This window comes from Aquarana catesbeiana, linkage group LG05 (genome assembly GCF_042186555.1).
Source record: "Aquarana catesbeiana isolate 2022-GZ linkage group LG05, ASM4218655v1, whole genome shotgun sequence".
In the NCBI taxonomy this organism is placed as follows: domain Eukaryota; kingdom Metazoa; phylum Chordata; class Amphibia; order Anura; family Ranidae; genus Aquarana; species Aquarana catesbeiana.
This window is the reverse complement of record NC_133328.1, coordinates 160490355-160507242: the sequence shown is the minus strand read 5'-3', so window position 1 is coordinate 160507242 and position 16888 is coordinate 160490355. Positions and strand designations below refer to the sequence as shown.

At 46.2% G+C, this 16888-nt stretch overlaps 1 protein-coding gene across 2 annotated transcripts in view; it reads right to left on the bottom strand.

The window, feature by feature from the left end:
* The window catches only part of CMTM8 (CKLF like MARVEL transmembrane domain containing 8), a 136386-nt gene extending 120959 nt beyond the window's left edge, over nt 1-15427 (bottom strand). Inside the window, exon 1 of one of the 2 annotated variants that reach the window (XM_073630293.1) lies at nt 14636-15427. In XM_073630293.1, the coding sequence (XP_073486394.1) occupies nt 14636-14872 (237 nt within the window). In that variant the 5' untranslated portion in view covers nt 14873-15427. The remainder of the gene's footprint in view (nt 1-14635) is intronic. The other variant, XM_073630294.1, reaches the window with a different exon arrangement.
* Nucleotides 15428-16888: the final 1461 nt, after the last annotated feature.

The following is a 16888-nucleotide window of genomic DNA, read 5'->3' as shown; positions in this document are numbered from 1 at the left end:
TAGAAAGTTTAACAATCAACAGATAAAGATACTCCAAACACCTGGTGTTAACGCTTCAATCATCCTGGCACCATGGTTGTTATGGTGTCAGGATGATTGAAGCGCATTATTTCTATTATTACATTGTAATATAAAATTAAATCATTCAACTCACCATAATGCCGAATCAGTGGGATCCCTGAGCGTGTCACTAGCCACGTCGCCTGCCACCAGCAGAGTCTGTCCTTGCATCAGGTGCCCCCGGCAGAGTCTGTCCTTGCATCAGGTGCCCCCGGCAGAGTCTGTCCTTGCATCAGGTGCCCCCGCCAGAGTCTGTCCTTGCATCAGGTGCCCCCGCCAGAGTCTGTCCTTGCATCAGGTGCCCCCGCCAGAGTCTGTCCTTGCAGCCTCCACCCCCTCAGTGCAGCCCCCCCTCAGTTAGTGCAGCCCCCCCTCAGTGCAGCCCCCCTCAGTTAGTGCAGCCCCCCCCTCAGTGCAGCCCCCCCTCAGTTAATGCAGCCCCCCTCAGTTAATGCAGCCCCCCCCAGTTCAGCCCCCCTTCAGTTAGTGCAGCCCCCCTCAGTGCAGCCCCCCTCAGTTAGTGCAGCCTCCCACCCTCAGTGCAGCCCCCCCTCAGTTAGTGCAGCCCCCTCAGTGCAGCCTCCCCTCAGTTAGTGCAGCCTCCCCCTCAGTGCAGCCCCCCCTCAGTTAGTGCAGCCCCCCCTTAGTGCAGCCCCCCTCAGTTAGTGCAGCCCCCCCTCAGTGCAGCCCCCCTCAGTTAGTGCAGCCTCCCCCCCTCAGTGCAGCCCCCCCCTCAGTTATTGCAGCCCCCCCTCAGTGCAGCCCCCCCTCAGTTAGTGCAGCCTCCCCCCCTCAATGCAGCCCGGCCCCCGCTCAGTGGAGGAGCGGCCGGTGTTCTGCCGAGAAAGTTCCCCTCGGCAATGGCGGACCCCCTGTACTGCGCAGGTGCAGCGCTTGCGCAGTACGGGGCTGGGGAACTTTCAGGAAGACACGGCGCCGGCACCGTGTCTTCTGCTCGCTTCAGTGGAGAGGGGAGGGGCCGTGCAGCCAAAGAAGCCGCTTCATTGGCAGCACGGATCGAGCCCCCTTCCCCTCTCCACTCAACACTAGAGGCAGATAGAGCGGCGGCGCCGGCCGCCATTTTGCTGGAGCCCGCTGCTCCAAAAAAAACAAAAAAAAAACAACATTCCCGATTTTCCTTATGGAAAATCCCGATTCGGGACACTCTCCAATCGGGACGAGGGTCCCAAAATCGGGATTGTCCCGGGAAAATCGGGACTGTTGGCAACTATGAGGGTCTAATCATCCAGCTCTTCAGCAAGGCCAGGAAACAAGAGCTAACCAGTAAATCTCATGTGTGTGATTTGGACCACACACCTCCACCTCCTCCACAACAAGCCTACCCACCCCAGCAAACCTACCCACCTCAGCAAACCTACCCACCCCAGCAAGCCCACCCACCTCAGCAGCATGGTGGTCAGAGGCAAAATCAGCCCCAGGATCCACAACAAGGCCAGTGGTCTGGGGAGTTTAAGGGCTACTAATTTAGAATGTTGTATTTTTTGATTTGAGTATGATTTAATAGGCTATATTTTTTTATTTTCTGTGTATCATTTGCTCTTTTTGTTTCTAATTTATAATTTTTAATTGTGATGACAGAGAATATGTCTAATAATTTAGTAATTTTATTTATGTTGTGAATGCACAATAAACAAAATGGCCAAAAAAAAGACAATATTTTTTTATTGATATTACTAGAACACAAATCCTATGTAAAATATGTTTGTCTGTACTCTGTCAGTATCACCAGCAAAGCAGATTTATTATTAAGCCATTAAAAAGAAGAAGAGAATGGTGCATTGCATTTAGAAATTTCATAATTTGACACGTCAAGAATGTGCTATCTCCATTACGAACGCTAGTTTTACAAGACCCACCGTGCTGGTCCTTGCTTCCGAGCATGCATGTTTGTACTTTGGACTAAAGTCCGATGGTTTTTGTGTACACACACGATCGGACTTTGCTCCATCAGACTTTTGTTGCTGGAAAGTTTGTCCGTTCGCACAGCCAACAAAAGTCCGATGAAAACAGAAAAAGTTGGTCCGATGGAGCGTACACACGGTCGGATGTTGCTCCAAAACAGCTAATTTGCATGTTTGTTGTCAAAAAGTCCGATCGTGTGTACGACCCTTTAGAGTGGCATTCTAACTACCACTGTAAAGGTGTCTGATGTGTGAGACTGATACAGTAGAAGTGATACTTGATTTTGCTTGACATACAATGGAGTGCGTCTTCTTTCAAAGTACCTGATCCGTGATGAAGATATAGTGTACGTCAGTGGTCATCAACCCTATCCTCAGGGCCCACTAACAGGCCAGATTTTATGTATTACCTTGCGGAGATGCAGACTAGAATACTGCAATCACTGAGCAGCAAATGATATCATCTGTGATGTATTTCAGTTATCTTGCAAACCTGGCCTGTTAGTGGGCCCTGAGGACAGGGTTGATGACCACTGGTGTACGTAGTCCTTGTGCTGGTCCCAGGCTGCTCCCTGATTTAGACAAAAGGAGCACTCAACAGATGATAACTTTTGGGGTGGGTATCAACCACTTCAGCCCCGGAAGAATTTACCCCCTTCCTGACCAGGCCATTTTTTGCGATACGGCACTGCGTCGCTTTAACTGACAATTGCGCAGTCATGTGACGATGTACCCAAACAAAACTGATGTCCTTTTTTCCCCACAAATAGAACTTTCTTTTGGTGGTATTTGATCACCTCTGCGGTTTTTATTTTTTGTGCTATAAACAAAAAAAGAGCGACAATTTTGAAAAAAAAAATACAATATTTTGTACTATTTGCTATAATAAATATCCCAAAATTTAAAAAAACAAAACAAAAATTTTCCTTACTTTAGGCCGATATATATTCTTCTACATAATTTTGTTAAAAAAAAAATCGCAATAAGCATATATTGATTGGTTTGTTCAAAAGTTATAGCGTCTACAAAACAGGGGATAGATTTATGGCATTTTTATTATTATTTTTTTTTTTTTACTAGTAATGGCGGTGAACAGCAATTTGTATCATGACTGCGACATTGCGGCAGACAGATCGGACACTTTTGACACTTTTTTGTGACCAGTAACTTTTATTCAGCGATCAGAGTTAAAAATAGCCACTAATTACTGTATAAATGTCATTGGCAGGGAAGGGGTTAACACTAGGGGGCAATCAAGGGGTTAAATGTGTTCCCTAGGTGTGTTCTAACTGTGGGGGGGGGTGGAGGGTGGGACTGACTAGGGGAGGAGTCCGATTGGTGTCACTGCGGCGGCTGGTCCGGAAGTGGTTAAGTTATGCCTTGTACAAAAGTTCATATAACTTAAAGGTCTTTTTGAAATGTCTATTGGTTAAGAGCATCAAATGTGGCCAACTCAGGGTAAAGACCTCCCCCTTCCTCAGTGCTTGAGCAGTGGATGTTGTTAGGATTACGATGAGATGCAATAGAAGGCTTTTGTTAGGGCTTGATAAAGACTGTCATATTTTAATAGTTAACCCAGTCAGCAGTTCATACTGCTGTTAAGATATGACAGTCTTTATCAAGCCCTGAAATAGATCTTCCCTTGCAATCTCATCATGATTCTCATAACATACACTGCTTAAGCCCTGAGGAAGGAGAGGATTTTCCCCCAAAATGCATTAAATATATTTGATGCTCCTAACAAAAGGTCCTATGGTACAGTAACAACTCGGGCTCCCTGTACCGCGTGGTCTCATTAGGCTCAAGCCTGCCATACATGGTTCAAATCTTGGCCAGTTCAGCAGGAAGCACCCGAGATTTGAACCATGCATGGGCAGGCTGAATATACCCGAGTTGAATGATTGATCAGCTTGGGTACAACCAGCCTTTGGATTTTATATGCGATTATTGCTAGCAGCTATTATAGCCACTGGCAGTAATCCCTGTGTTCTCCCTCCACCCCCCACCGGGAGAACACAATGGGTCCACGGGAGGGGTTCCCCCATCAACAGTGACTGTATTGAGGGGGGGACCCATGGTTGCAGGAAAGAAAATCACTCCATCTATGGACGGCTTCATGTTTACAAGGTAAATAACTGATGGTACACATGGTATACATTACAGTCCCGCAAGATTACTGACTGTGTGAGAGTGGCTGAGAATAATAAAGATTAATATCTACTATTAGCTATGGATTAGTGCCAGAAGAGGCTAGCTTGAATTTACGTCTGTGTTATTCTCAGGCCTAGCTGTTTAAAGCGAAATGGACGGGCAGTCTTTAACTCAGAGTTTTTCATGTGGTTTTGTTTTCTTGTTTACCCTACAGATGCCCACACCATCAACTTTACTCTGCGCCAAGAAAGCATTTGATAACCAGATCCTTCTCTTAATTCAAAGGTATGCTTTTTATTGTTTGGTAACTGACACCAGAGCTCTAATATATTAGGGCTCTCACCCAGGTAACAGGTCCATCACAATTAATTGTTTCTTTCACAATAGGGAGAATGTAAGATTGGCCTCAGCCAAAACCCACAGTTGTAATTGTAATAAATAAATGGAGCATGAAGCCTGGATGTCTGTTGTGATTACGAGACAGAATATTAACATTTTTGTATAGCTGCACAAACAGGGCTGTCTCTGTGCTTCATGGAAAGACTTGTAGAGCTTTTGTTACATGGATTTACGTTCCAATTTTTTGTCAGTTTTGATTTCTGATATAATGCCACTGTGATATAATCCCAATACATTGTGAACACTTGCAGATGTTTTTAATTCGCATAAAACTATCATAGATCATATGTTTGCATTAACATACAACCCCTACAAGGTCTATACTGCATTTGACAAACTGCAAGGAAAATAAAGTAAACATTTTTTGAAAAAACATTTTTAATTATATTTAGAGTCAGTGTAAAAGCAATGTGCAAGGCCCAGAATGAACCGGACCCAGAATGCCCCACCCGAAGGTGCTTAGGGCTCATTCTATCCTACTAGCAGTGCTCTTAGCGAGTACATGTGTGCTTAATTGTTTGGTGAGTGCACTGGACAGCTCAACATGTTGGAAGAGATGCATAAAGATTTTAATAAACCCTAACTTTGCATACTGGAATTGCAGGCAGAATCCCTGTTTATCTGCAGTCTTCTCTTCTCTACATCCGTTTAAAGTCCAGAATTTTTAAAGCTTGTTTGAGCTGTCAGAAAATAGGGGGCGTAGAGCTGAAATTATACTATGTGAGGAGAGCTCTGAGAGCTGATTGGGTGAAAGGGACACACCCCCTCTTCACACTGCACACAGGATTAGAGCTGAGGCTGTCAATCAGCTGGAACTCCCTCCCATGTCACCTTTTTCTCTTGGTGTCAGGAAAACTTGTCAGAAGTGATTTATGCTAATAGCAAAGGAATGAGGCAACAGACAAAAATGACACTTAGTGCTCTGGATTGAGACAAGTACGCACGATAGAGGGATATGCTTTGTTCATATTTCATGTCTGAGGTTTACAACCACTTTTATATAGAATATAGTTATACCTTGATGCATAATTAATATTAAATGAGAACTTTAGTCAGAAAGTTAAATCCTGCTAGATCACTTCAGGCTGGCCCCCTTTGCAGGTATAGTTTTGTAAAACTTTAAATATGAGCGCCTATGACGTTTAAAATGCAGTAATACACTGTATCACACTGCTTTGCACATGCTCAGTTGCTCTTTATTTTTCGGCACTGGGCCGGAAATCAAAGCCACTAGAGGCCAATCTGCTGAAAGTCTAAAGATTTACTGCTGCTCAAGGGCTCTGAGCTTTAGCAAAATGGCAGCCTCCAGCAAAAAGAAACAGGAGCAATGTTGGATTTACCGCACACTCATTTTGGTAGCATGATTAATAATGTGGAATTTTATTACCATGCTAAAGAACATTATTTGTTATCAAGTTGTTATGGGTAAAGTCCTGCTTTAAGCAAAAAGCAATGACATTTATATATTTTTTAAAAAGTATGATACATTTTTTGTATAACTCTTGGTTGACTGTTTGCTTTTTTTTGGTCCCAATATATAGACCATTCATAGCAGCACAGTGTTTCAGGCAAAATTAGGGGGTAGTAAACCCAGCAGCTTCAGTTTACACTGGAGCGGCCACTGAAACACGCAACACCAACAGCAGTTGTGATAGATTTACATGTAGATTGGGAAGAAAGTTTTATCGGTAAATAGAAATAGTACAAATATCCATTTTGTTATTTGCAGATATATGTGTGTGTCAGCATTAGTGGATGGGAACTCCCTAAACATTATTAAACTGGAAGCTATTGCAGGTGCTGTCATCATAATAATATTCATGTTCTTCTTAATATTTGTTTTGCTTTGCAGCCAGCTCACACAGATCAACTGTGCACAGTTTGGGGCCGTGTCATATGATAACTCGAGGAGGTCATCTGCCAACATGCTCCATTCATCAAGTGAAACAAAAGCCAACCGCTTGCGCAAAAAAAAAAAAAAAAAAAAAGAAAATAGCCTTTAAAGTGACATTAAACTTTGTTTAAAAAAAATAAATAAATTACCAATCCCCAATAGATCTAGAGAGGACTGGATTAAGGCTTGGAAGACAGTTGGACAATGCTCCTTTAATACAAATGCTGTATTTAAGGTTCTTTTCAGGTGGTAATGCGTCCCTGCTTATCCCGGGAGTAGTGACAGATGCTTTCATAACTGTGGACAAAGAGGAGATATCCTGCGTACTTGGTGGTCCTGCCCGAGACTGGTGGGGTTCTGGTCCAGGGTTTTAGGCCTGCTCCTGACCCTCTTCCATTTAACAGTCCACAGGGATGAAAAGTTGGCCCTATTGCATTGCTCGCTTCCCGGCTCATACGCCCCCCAACACAAGCTGGCTACTTACCCTTTTATTTCTGCCAAACGGAACATAGCCCAAGCCTGGAAGACCCTGCACGTTGCCTTCCAAAGGGGGGAAGTCACGTATGACTGCCTTGATATTCCATGAACAGATGTCCAACCAGCGGCGGCCTGTCCATAAGGCTGGACGCATAGAGTTCTACGAGTGTTTTTTTTTTGTGAAGCGCATGGTTCGAGCTGGAGGCTCTAATTGGCTTAAAAAAGGTTGGGTTTGGGGCGCAGAGGGTGGTTTGCTTGCGGACAAACCACCCCCCACCCCCCCCAAAAAATGGAGCACCAGCCACCACTGTGTCCAGCATTGTGAATGACTCGCATGCTCAATTTCTCAAGGTCTGGGAAGCATGGATTTTCTATGAGTTTCCCTGACTACAACCGGCTTGATTGGACCTTCTCTGACTGCTTCCGACTGCGCGTCCGTGTCTGAGTTTTTTTCTTCCTTCCTTTTCTCTTCCCTTCTCTACAACTCTGACTATCCCTAGGTAGAGTAGGTCATGGAATTTGGCCTTTTTTCTTTCTTTTTCTTTCCATTTTGCATTTATTATATTTCGATATTATTCCAATTGCACAAAAGTTCCTTCTATTGCTCTCAAATCTCCAGATTCCTATTTTGATTCTGCTGCTGTTCCAAATCCCTGTTAGAAGGTGGCTAGGTTTGCTCTCCATGGTCCCACTGTTTGTTGGAACATTGCTCCCACTCCAGAAGTAGACTAGAGATTATGGGACATGTAGCGTGCATAGAACAGTACAAATGACCGTAACTAATTTTTAACAAATGGAAGTTTTTTTTTGGGGGGGGGGGGGGGGTTCAGGAGCTCACGGAGGACGTTACAAGGAAGCAGAAAAACACAGTAAGAAACAATTTCAATAAAATTAATTACAGGACAAGTAAGAAGTATATGTGTATGGATTTTTTTTGGAGAATAAGGTAATCATTTAGTGGGTGGCTGTAGAGGATTAAAGTTGACCTTTTAGTAAATTTACAAGTCAGCCAAAATAAATTATTGTCACAATATGTAGAAACTGAATCATTTCTTAACCACTTGAGCTCCAGAAGATATTACCCCCTTTATGAGCAGGCCATTTTTTTGCTATTCAGCACTGCGCTACTTTAACTGGTGACTACATGGTCATGCAATGCTGTACCCAAACAAAATTTATAGTTTCCTGACAGACTCCATGGCAGCCTACGTGTGGGTTAACCCCGCCTCCTCTCCAATGCTATAGGACCCCATTCCCAAAAGTATGAGCTCACAGCCAGAGACTGCAATTTTCTTGTCCTCCTCTATGGACCTACAATGTATGCACTTACGTTTGCTCTCTTGGTGTCCAGTCCGGATGAAGATGCCCTGAGGGGGCCAGAGTTGGGCATACCAATCAAGCGGTGCAAGCCCAGGGCCCAGCCACGGGTGAGTGGCTTCAGGCACGGACACCCCAGTGGTGGGGGGGCTGCCTGCATATGCCCAGGATGGGACGTCTAGCACGGTACAGTCGGCTGGCAAGGTCTGGAATCGGCAATTTCCTCCCCATGGCAGCTGTGTATGTTTTATTTGTGTTGTTTGTCCTGTTATTCTTCCCTATTCCCTGGCTCTAGTGTAATCGGCCTCTCATGGCGTCTGGAGCGCTTCTGCGTTCCAGGACACCGCATACTTCCGGGTCACGGTTGCGACGAGCATCTGCACATGCGCGAAGCCACAAGTGATCTTGAGGCTTGGTTCACGCATGCACAGCTCAGCGGAGGTCCCGGCGGCCACGCATGTGCCGAAAGGCCACTCTCTAAGGTGCAGGCGTGGGGGGGGGGTGAGGTCAGTCCGGCAGGGTTTTTAAAAGCTGATCAGCCCCTGTCTCTATGGGAATTTCCTGAGGGCAGTGTGTGGCAGCAGGGCTGGAAGCCCTGGACTTCCAGCACTAGGTAAGGCTCCATCTTGGGACTGTGGTCACGGAGGAGTGGCCTTCCTAAAGGGGAAGTTTCAGTTTTTGGTTGTCATTATGGCTGCTTGTCTCTTCCCCAGCCTTTGTCCTAGATTTGCTGGGGGCTACCTTCAGGCTGTGAGATCCTTTTGACTGACATTCCTCCAAGATGCCATGGACAGGTCACCGCCTCCATGCGGCCAGCCCTCACGTACAAGGTACATGTGGGAGAGGGGGAGGGGCCGGTATAGCTCATGGTTGGTTAATATGTCTTAACGCCAGCCTCTGCGTTTTTTCCCTGCCTTTCTTTTAGCCCTTCCAGGTTAGACCGCCAAATCATGGCTCGAGATGACAGAGACCTTGCCAGGCCGCAAATATTTATGCGACCCATGCTATGCCCGGGCGGTTGGGAAAAAAGAGACTGAAAACAAACAAATGGAGTCTCTAGTGAAGAGTGAGGTGCAGCAGTCCCTAAAGGAATGGGGTACGACCCGCAAGCGGAGCCAGTCCACCACTATATCAGGCTCCCTAGCTGATGAGGCCCGGCGACTGGCTAAGCACGTTACTCTTCCTCTAGAGGACGCTGTGTCCTTCAAAGATGGGCTCGAGAGGAGAATAGATCAAGACTTCAAGAGGATCTACGGGATAGCCAGTATGGCCTGAAAGCCCGCCTTGGCCCTCGCTGCTATGTCCAAGGCAATGGAAGCCTGGACAGAAAATGTGGATTCTGTGCTCAGGGGCGTCTCAGAAGAACTGGCCATGGGCTTGGCTGTCCAAGAATTGAAGCTGGCAACGGCCTTCCTGGGGGAGGCTTCCATCGATCTGATCCGCCTGTTGGCCCGGACTATGCTATCCTCGGTCATGGCTAAGCGGGCCTTATGGTTGCGCCCTTGGCTCGGTGATCCAGCTTCTAAGCAAGCCTGGTGTAGGGTCCCCTTTGAAGGGCCCTTGTTGTTTGGCAACAGGCTGGATAGCGCTGTAGCCCGGGCCACGGGTGGAAAGTCTGGTTTCTTGACCCAGGATAGGCACCTGTTCGGCCAGAAGAGGCCCCAGCGGAGAAGACGCAGCACTGAGCGTTCAAGGGAAACGCGCTCCTATAGGCCCGGCCGGGATTTCATAAGGAATTGGAGAAAGGGTCAGACATCCTTCCAAAAGTCCACCAAAAGCCAGGTGTCCAGCGGACGTGATCCAGCTAAGTTGTTTTGAGATTGGGCCTGCCCAGGCGGGTCGGGTGGGGGCATGACTGCTTCTCTTCCTGCACGTTTGGGTGGTCTCAATCTCCGACTACTGGACCATCAGGACGGTCTCCTCAGGCCACACATGGTCCTTCACCAGTACTCCTCCCCTCAGGTTTATTTCTACCCTGCTACCGCGGTCAGAAGACAAGAAGCAGGTGCTACTGTCCAATGTGGATTTGCTAATGGCGCAGGGAGCCGTGGTGCCTGTCCCGAAAGGCGAAGAATTCCAAAGGGGGCCTCTTCTGGTGGCTACAATGCAGTTACCTGCTCACGTGTCACTCCATCGCCCCCGCCTCGTGGCTCACTGTCACAGTGCCAGATGGGGAGCTCTTTGCAGGTCAGAGCTGGCACAAGGCAGGTGGGATGCCCGTCTCCACAACTCGGGCTCGAATGTCCTGGAACTGGCAGCCTGGTGTGCCCTTCAGGCTTCAGTCAACTCCTGAAAGGGGAATCAGTTTTATTGAACATGGACAACAACACAGCAGTCTCCTTTGTGAAGAGACAAGGGGGGACTCGGAGCTCTACCTTGCTCCAAGAAGTTGAGCCTATCATGTCATGGGCCCAGAAAAACTTGGCCAATATCTCGGCAGTATTCTTTCCTGGAGCCCAGAATGTCCAGGCGGACTTCCTGTCTCTCGTGCAACTAGACAACGTATGGTCCCTTCACGCGGAGTCGTTCAGGTGGATCCTGTCCTTGGGAGTCGATCCCGAAGTGGACCTATTCGCATCCCCCTGCAACTTCAAGATCAAGAAGTATTACACCTGGAGCCGTTGCAGCCAGGCCTTCAGAGTAGATGCTCTGACAGATCAGTGGAGCTTCAGCAGGGCATATGCCTTTCCCCCCTTCCCGGTCATTCTTAGATTTCTGCAGAGACTCCGAGCGGAAGCAGTCGAGATGGTGGTGATAGCTCCTTACTGGCCAGCTCCTGACCCAGCTCAGCTTTCGAGACCCAGTACTTCTTCCCCTCAGGCCGGACCTTCTGTCTCAGAGGGCAGTCCTGGAAAGAGGCTGGAAACCTTTGACTGCGCGTCAGATGTAGTTTCCACTCTCATGAGTTCAAGAAGGGCAAGCACAAATAAGGTCTACGGGAGAATATGGACCAAGTTCGTGGAATTCTCATCCTCTACGGGAAGATCATACAGAGATCTGGGAATCCAAGACATTCTGGAATTCTTACAATCTGGTCTAGATCTGGCTCTGTCCATCAGCTCCCTCAGGGTCCAAGTCTCAGCCCTGTCGGCCTTCTCCAGAACATCATGGGCCGTTTACCCTCTAATCCGACAGTTCTTTAGAGGGGTGCCAAGACTCAGACCCCAAAAGAGGCCAAGGTTCCCCAAGTGGGATCTTCCCCTTGTTCTCGACTCACTGGCTGGACTTAGTACCACGGGAACCGTTTCGGTTTCTATCAGAGATCTTTCCGCAAGAGTCGCTTTCCTCGTGGTCATCACATCGGCCAAGAGGGTCTCTGAGATCGGGTCCTTCGGTCATAAAGAACCATTCCTGACTTTCTTTCCAGACTGGGTGGTCCTCATCCCTATGCTTGGCCCAAATCCTAAAGTCACGTCAGTGTTCCATGAGAATCAAGAAATTGCCCTACCTACATTCAGGGCCCCAGGGACCGCAGAGGCTCACCCACTGGATGTAGGGGAAATACTGAAGGAATACCTGCGAACTGCTTCCTCCTTTAGACGCTCGGATCATCTGTTTATCCTACACTCCGGGAGTAACAAGGGTAAACGGCCGGGCTTCGACCAGAGCGATTGCGGCCTGGATCGTCCATAGCATACAGCAGGCTTATAAGGCAAAGGCTTGGCTCCTCTGGAGGCAGTGACGGCACATTCAACCAGAGGCATGGTGACTTCCTGGGCGGTGGCCCGACAGGTGGCTCCAGATGTCATCTGCAAAGCGGCCCCGTGGGCCTCCATTAATACTTTCATGTTGCATTATTGCATAGAACCTGCATCCTTATCGTCTGTCGGGGGAAATTAAAGTTTTGTTTTTGATCAGCATACCCTCCCGTGTGATTTGGCAGTTATTTCCCACACGTAGGCTGCCATGGAGTCTGCCAGGAAAACTGAAAATTTTCTAACAAATACTTACCGTAATTTTCCTTTCCTGATGGACTCCATGGCAGACAGAGTTCCCACCCATCGGTCAAGAGTTGGCTAGTTACGGAACGCAGTCTCTGGCTGTGAGCTCAAACTTATGGGAATGGGGTCCTATAGCATTGGAGAGGAGGTGGAGTTAACCCACACGTAGGCTGCCATGGAGTCCATCAGGAAAGGAAAATTACGGTAAGTATTTTTTTCCCACAAATAGAGCTTTCTTTTGGTGGTATTTTATCACCACTGTTTTTTTAATTTTTGTGATATAAACAAAAAAAATACCAAAACTTTTGATAAAACCCCCGATATTTTTTTCTTTCTGCTATAGAACATATCCAATAAAACAAATTGAATTTGTCCAAAATGTATTCTGCTACATGTTTTTGCTAAAAAAAAAAAAAAAAAAAAAAATCCTGTTCATTGATTGGTTTGCGTGAAAGTTATAGCACCTATAAACTATATAGATGAGAAGCTGCAGCAGGGGCTGATCTGTGTAAGACATTTGTGAACATGATCAAGAACTGCACAGGCATCATGATTTATACAACTGTATCATCTGTGAGCTGGCATTAGGGTTGCCACTTTTTCTTCAAGCCAAACCCGAACACTTTAGCAGCGCACAGCAAAAAAATGTTGTATACACTGTAGGATAGTAACAGACCTGGGACACCTTTGGGCGCTCCAAAGAGAATAGTAATACAAAACGCATAGTGCCCTCTCACCCTTCTGTCAGGCCCTGTTTCAAACCACATTCCTGTCTGAATAATGTGTCCAGGTTTCAGGCGGACTGAAACCCGGACGTGTACAGAACTAATACATTCCATGCAGAGTCATGCCCAAGGCACCGCACCAATACATTTAACACACTTAATACATAATAACACACATATATAACCTTATGCACAGTGAACTCATGTATGCGCAGTGCCCATACACTAACCTACATGCACCAAAACTTTAAAATGAATAATATAGATATTATTAGTACCTTCATATGGCTTATTTATTTATTACACTTGAACTTCTCTTTCTGGGCAGGGGGTTGGGGGGGTGTGGATGGAGAACTTCTCTCTCGGGTTAGGGGGGCGCCAAACTGAGTCTTTGCCCTGGGTGAAAGAATGTCTAGCTTTGCCACTGCTTCCAATTATATTATACATGATGCAGAAAGCAGGGACAGTCTTACCTGCTTTCAATGAGACTTTGTAGCCTGCTACAGAAATATTTTTTAATGAAACCTTATTTACTAACCCTGTTTATATACCCTACAGTTTGCCTTGATTGGGGTTCACTGTTTTTGGTTTGAAGCCTCGAGCCCCATTCATAATGGGCATGACTTACACAGTTATGCTGCGTACAACTCTTCAGCATCCCTCACTAAACTGTGCACTGTAAAGGAATTGGATTTTTTTTTTTTTCTCAGCACCTACTGTATATCAGCTGTATTCATTTTTCACTTCCTCCTCCCTGGCCGTGGCCCATCGCATCATTTCCTGTTTGCAGTGCCTTCTGGGAAGGGGCGGCAACTTCCTCTGACACTGCCGTTGCTATGGAAACCTGACCTGAAACCTATTACACTGCTTGTGCTGCACTGAGCATGTACGAGATCTGCAAGGATGAGATCCAGGAAGAAATCCAGTCTGGCTTCAGATGCCCACGCTTAAGATGGCCACGGCCTACTGTAAGTTTATAAAATAACAAACTACTGCTATAAACTAACAAAACAGACCTTAGTTTACGGACTAACTTTACTAGAATACATCAAGCTTGTGTATTATAGGGGTATTTTTATTTAAAAAGTATGATTTCGGCCGGAACACCACTTTAACACCTGGGGATCCTGCATGAAGGTCCTTGGTTCAGGCACTCTCTGTTACAGCAGGAGTGTCATACTCAATTTCATTGCGGGCTGCATCAGTATTATGGTTGTCCTCAAAGGGCCGGTTGTATCTGTAATGCCACATACACACGATCGGAATGTCCGACAACAAATGTTCAATGTGAGCTTGTTGTCGGAAATTCCGACCGTGTGTAGGCTCCATCGGACATTTTTTGTCGGAATTTCCAACCAACAAAATTTGAGAGCTGGTTCTCAAATTTTCCAACAACAAAATCTGTTCTCGTAAATTCTGATCGTGTGTACACAATTCCGACACACAAAATGCCACGCATGCTCAGAATCAAGCAGAAGAGCCGCACTGGCTATTGAACTTCCTTATTCTAGTCCCGTCGTACATGTTGTACGTCACCGCGTTCTTGACGTTCGGAATTTCCAATAACATTTGTGCAACCGTGTGTATGTAAGACAAGTTTCAGCCAACATCCGTCGGAAATAAATCCACGGTTTGGTTGTCGGAAATTCCGATCGTCTGTACGCGGCATTAGACTACATGTTCAGAACACCCCACTCTCCAAAGTTAAGAGTCCCCCAACATCCCTTACATCACAGTGCACCCCCTTACCTTGTGCAGCTGCCGGGAAGAAGCTGGGGGAAGAGCTGGGAAGCAGGAAGTGCAGGGTCTGGAGGAGGACCAGAGGAGGGCTGGAGTCAGCTGCCAGAGTCTGCTGAATGCTGAGACCAGGGTAGGCAAAGACGAGGGGGTGTTGTGGCTGCACAGAGAAGTGCAGGATCTGGTGGAGGAGATCTCTCCTCTCTGCTGATGACTACGACAAGGTGGGGAAAGCTGCAAGGGCTGCATGAAATGGTCCTGGGGGGCCGGATTTGGCCCACGGGCCTTCTGATTGATACATGTGTGTTACAGGGTGACAACACTCTCCCAGCTGTGTCTCTGTGCTGTCACCCTGTCACAAGGTCTTGGCATTGTTTTGCTGTTCTCTCCATCAGGAAGCCCATCCTGATAAATAAATAACATGCAACCATCGCAGGAAGTAGGTGCAATGAGGCTACAGGGGATCAGCAGCAGGGAATGAAAAAAAACGGGACACACCGGACCCCTCTCTGTGAGCTGCATGCAGCAAGAGTGTGAACCCAGCCCTTAATATGTATTCTCTCTTTTTTTCTTTTTTTTTTTTTTTTTTTTTACTTTTTTCTCTTTCTGTGTTCCTCCAGTAACTAGGACATACAAAGAAAATGACTTGATTGTTTACTTTTACTGTACAAACCTTTAACACCAGCTGTTCAGGACTATATGTACTGGCAAAATCCAATCTCATTGTACACAGTTGGAACAAATGTTTTCTTAGTGCTGTCTTTTCTTATATTGAAAATCTTAAAATCTGTGAGCTTGTCTATAAAATTCTGGTAAATTGCTTCTAGAGAAGCTGTAGCCTATGCTGATGCTGACCATAGAGACACAGATTAATTATGAAATTTGATTGGAGGTTGTAAATGATTGTTAATTGCAGCACCTACAGAAAAAAAAATGCCTACATTGAACAGATTGTTTCCAGTTCAAAAATCGATCGGAAACCATTTGATGCATCTCACATTTAACAGTTATAGCACATTGAGGAAAAAGTCAAAAGTGATCTTTTTACAATTCATTGATTACACGGCTGTAGCAGTTGATCATATGAGGCACCTTTAACAGCAGCCAATCAGTGGTTCAGCGTGAAAAAAAAATCCACCTTTGAAAGTGGCCACAGTACATGCTGTACCACCACAGCAATTTTTATTGCTGCAATTGCAACTTAATAACAATATGAACAATAAAAATAGTACATACCCCAAAAACAAAGTTAGGAAAACCAAGGACCACACATACCAGGCACATTCACATGTAAGAGGATTAAAGGATGAGCCCAAAAACAAAAATATATCATATTTACCACTTCTTGGATGTTATGCCTACTCTAGTTTTGTTTTTTGGGCTAAGAACACTTTCAGCAAGTACAGAAACTACCTGTTGATTGTGCTAGAAATTTCAATGTCCTTGTCTCTTCATTTGAGCAGAACTGAAAGCATAGAACAATGTTATCTTTTTTGTAAACTACTGATCTCCCTATCCACCATGTAATGGAGATGAACAAAAGCAGGCAGGTTTGTAGTCTAGCCCAGAGGTCTCCAAACTAAGACCCGTGGGCTGAATCTGGCCCGCTACAATATTTTATTCGACCCTCTGATATAAAATGGACTTTGATGGGAACTCTGATGTAAGGGGGACTTTGATGGGAACTCTGATGTAAGGGGGACTTTGATGGGAACTCTGATGTAAGGGGGACTTTGATGGGAACTCTGATGTAAGGGGGTCTTTGATGGGAACTCTGATGTAAGGGGGACTTTGATGGGAACTCTGATGTAAGGAGCACTTTGATGGGAACTCTGATGTAAGGAGGCACTCTGATGGGGACCCTGATGTAATGGGGACTTTTGCGAGGACCTTGATTTGAGGGAGGACTCTGATTGGCACCCTGATGTGAATGGGTACTTCGATAGGGACCATGATGTCAGTGGGGACTGTACTCAAGTGAAACTCTGGAGGATGTAAAGGGGCACTTTGGGGGTACTAAGTGCCACCTTACATCCTCCTCCAGAGTGTCTCCTAAGTTAGTGCCCCCTTACATCCTCCTCCAGATTGCCCCCTCAGTTAGTGGCCGCTTACATCCTCCTCCAGACTGCCCCCTCAGTTAGTGCACCCTTTCACATACCTTCCTGGTTGGGCCGCAAGCAGCAGGTGGGAAAACACTCTGATAGGTAAAAAAGCACAGATAACATAGCGGCTAGAGGGAAGAAAAAATCTTTGTCTGCAACTCTG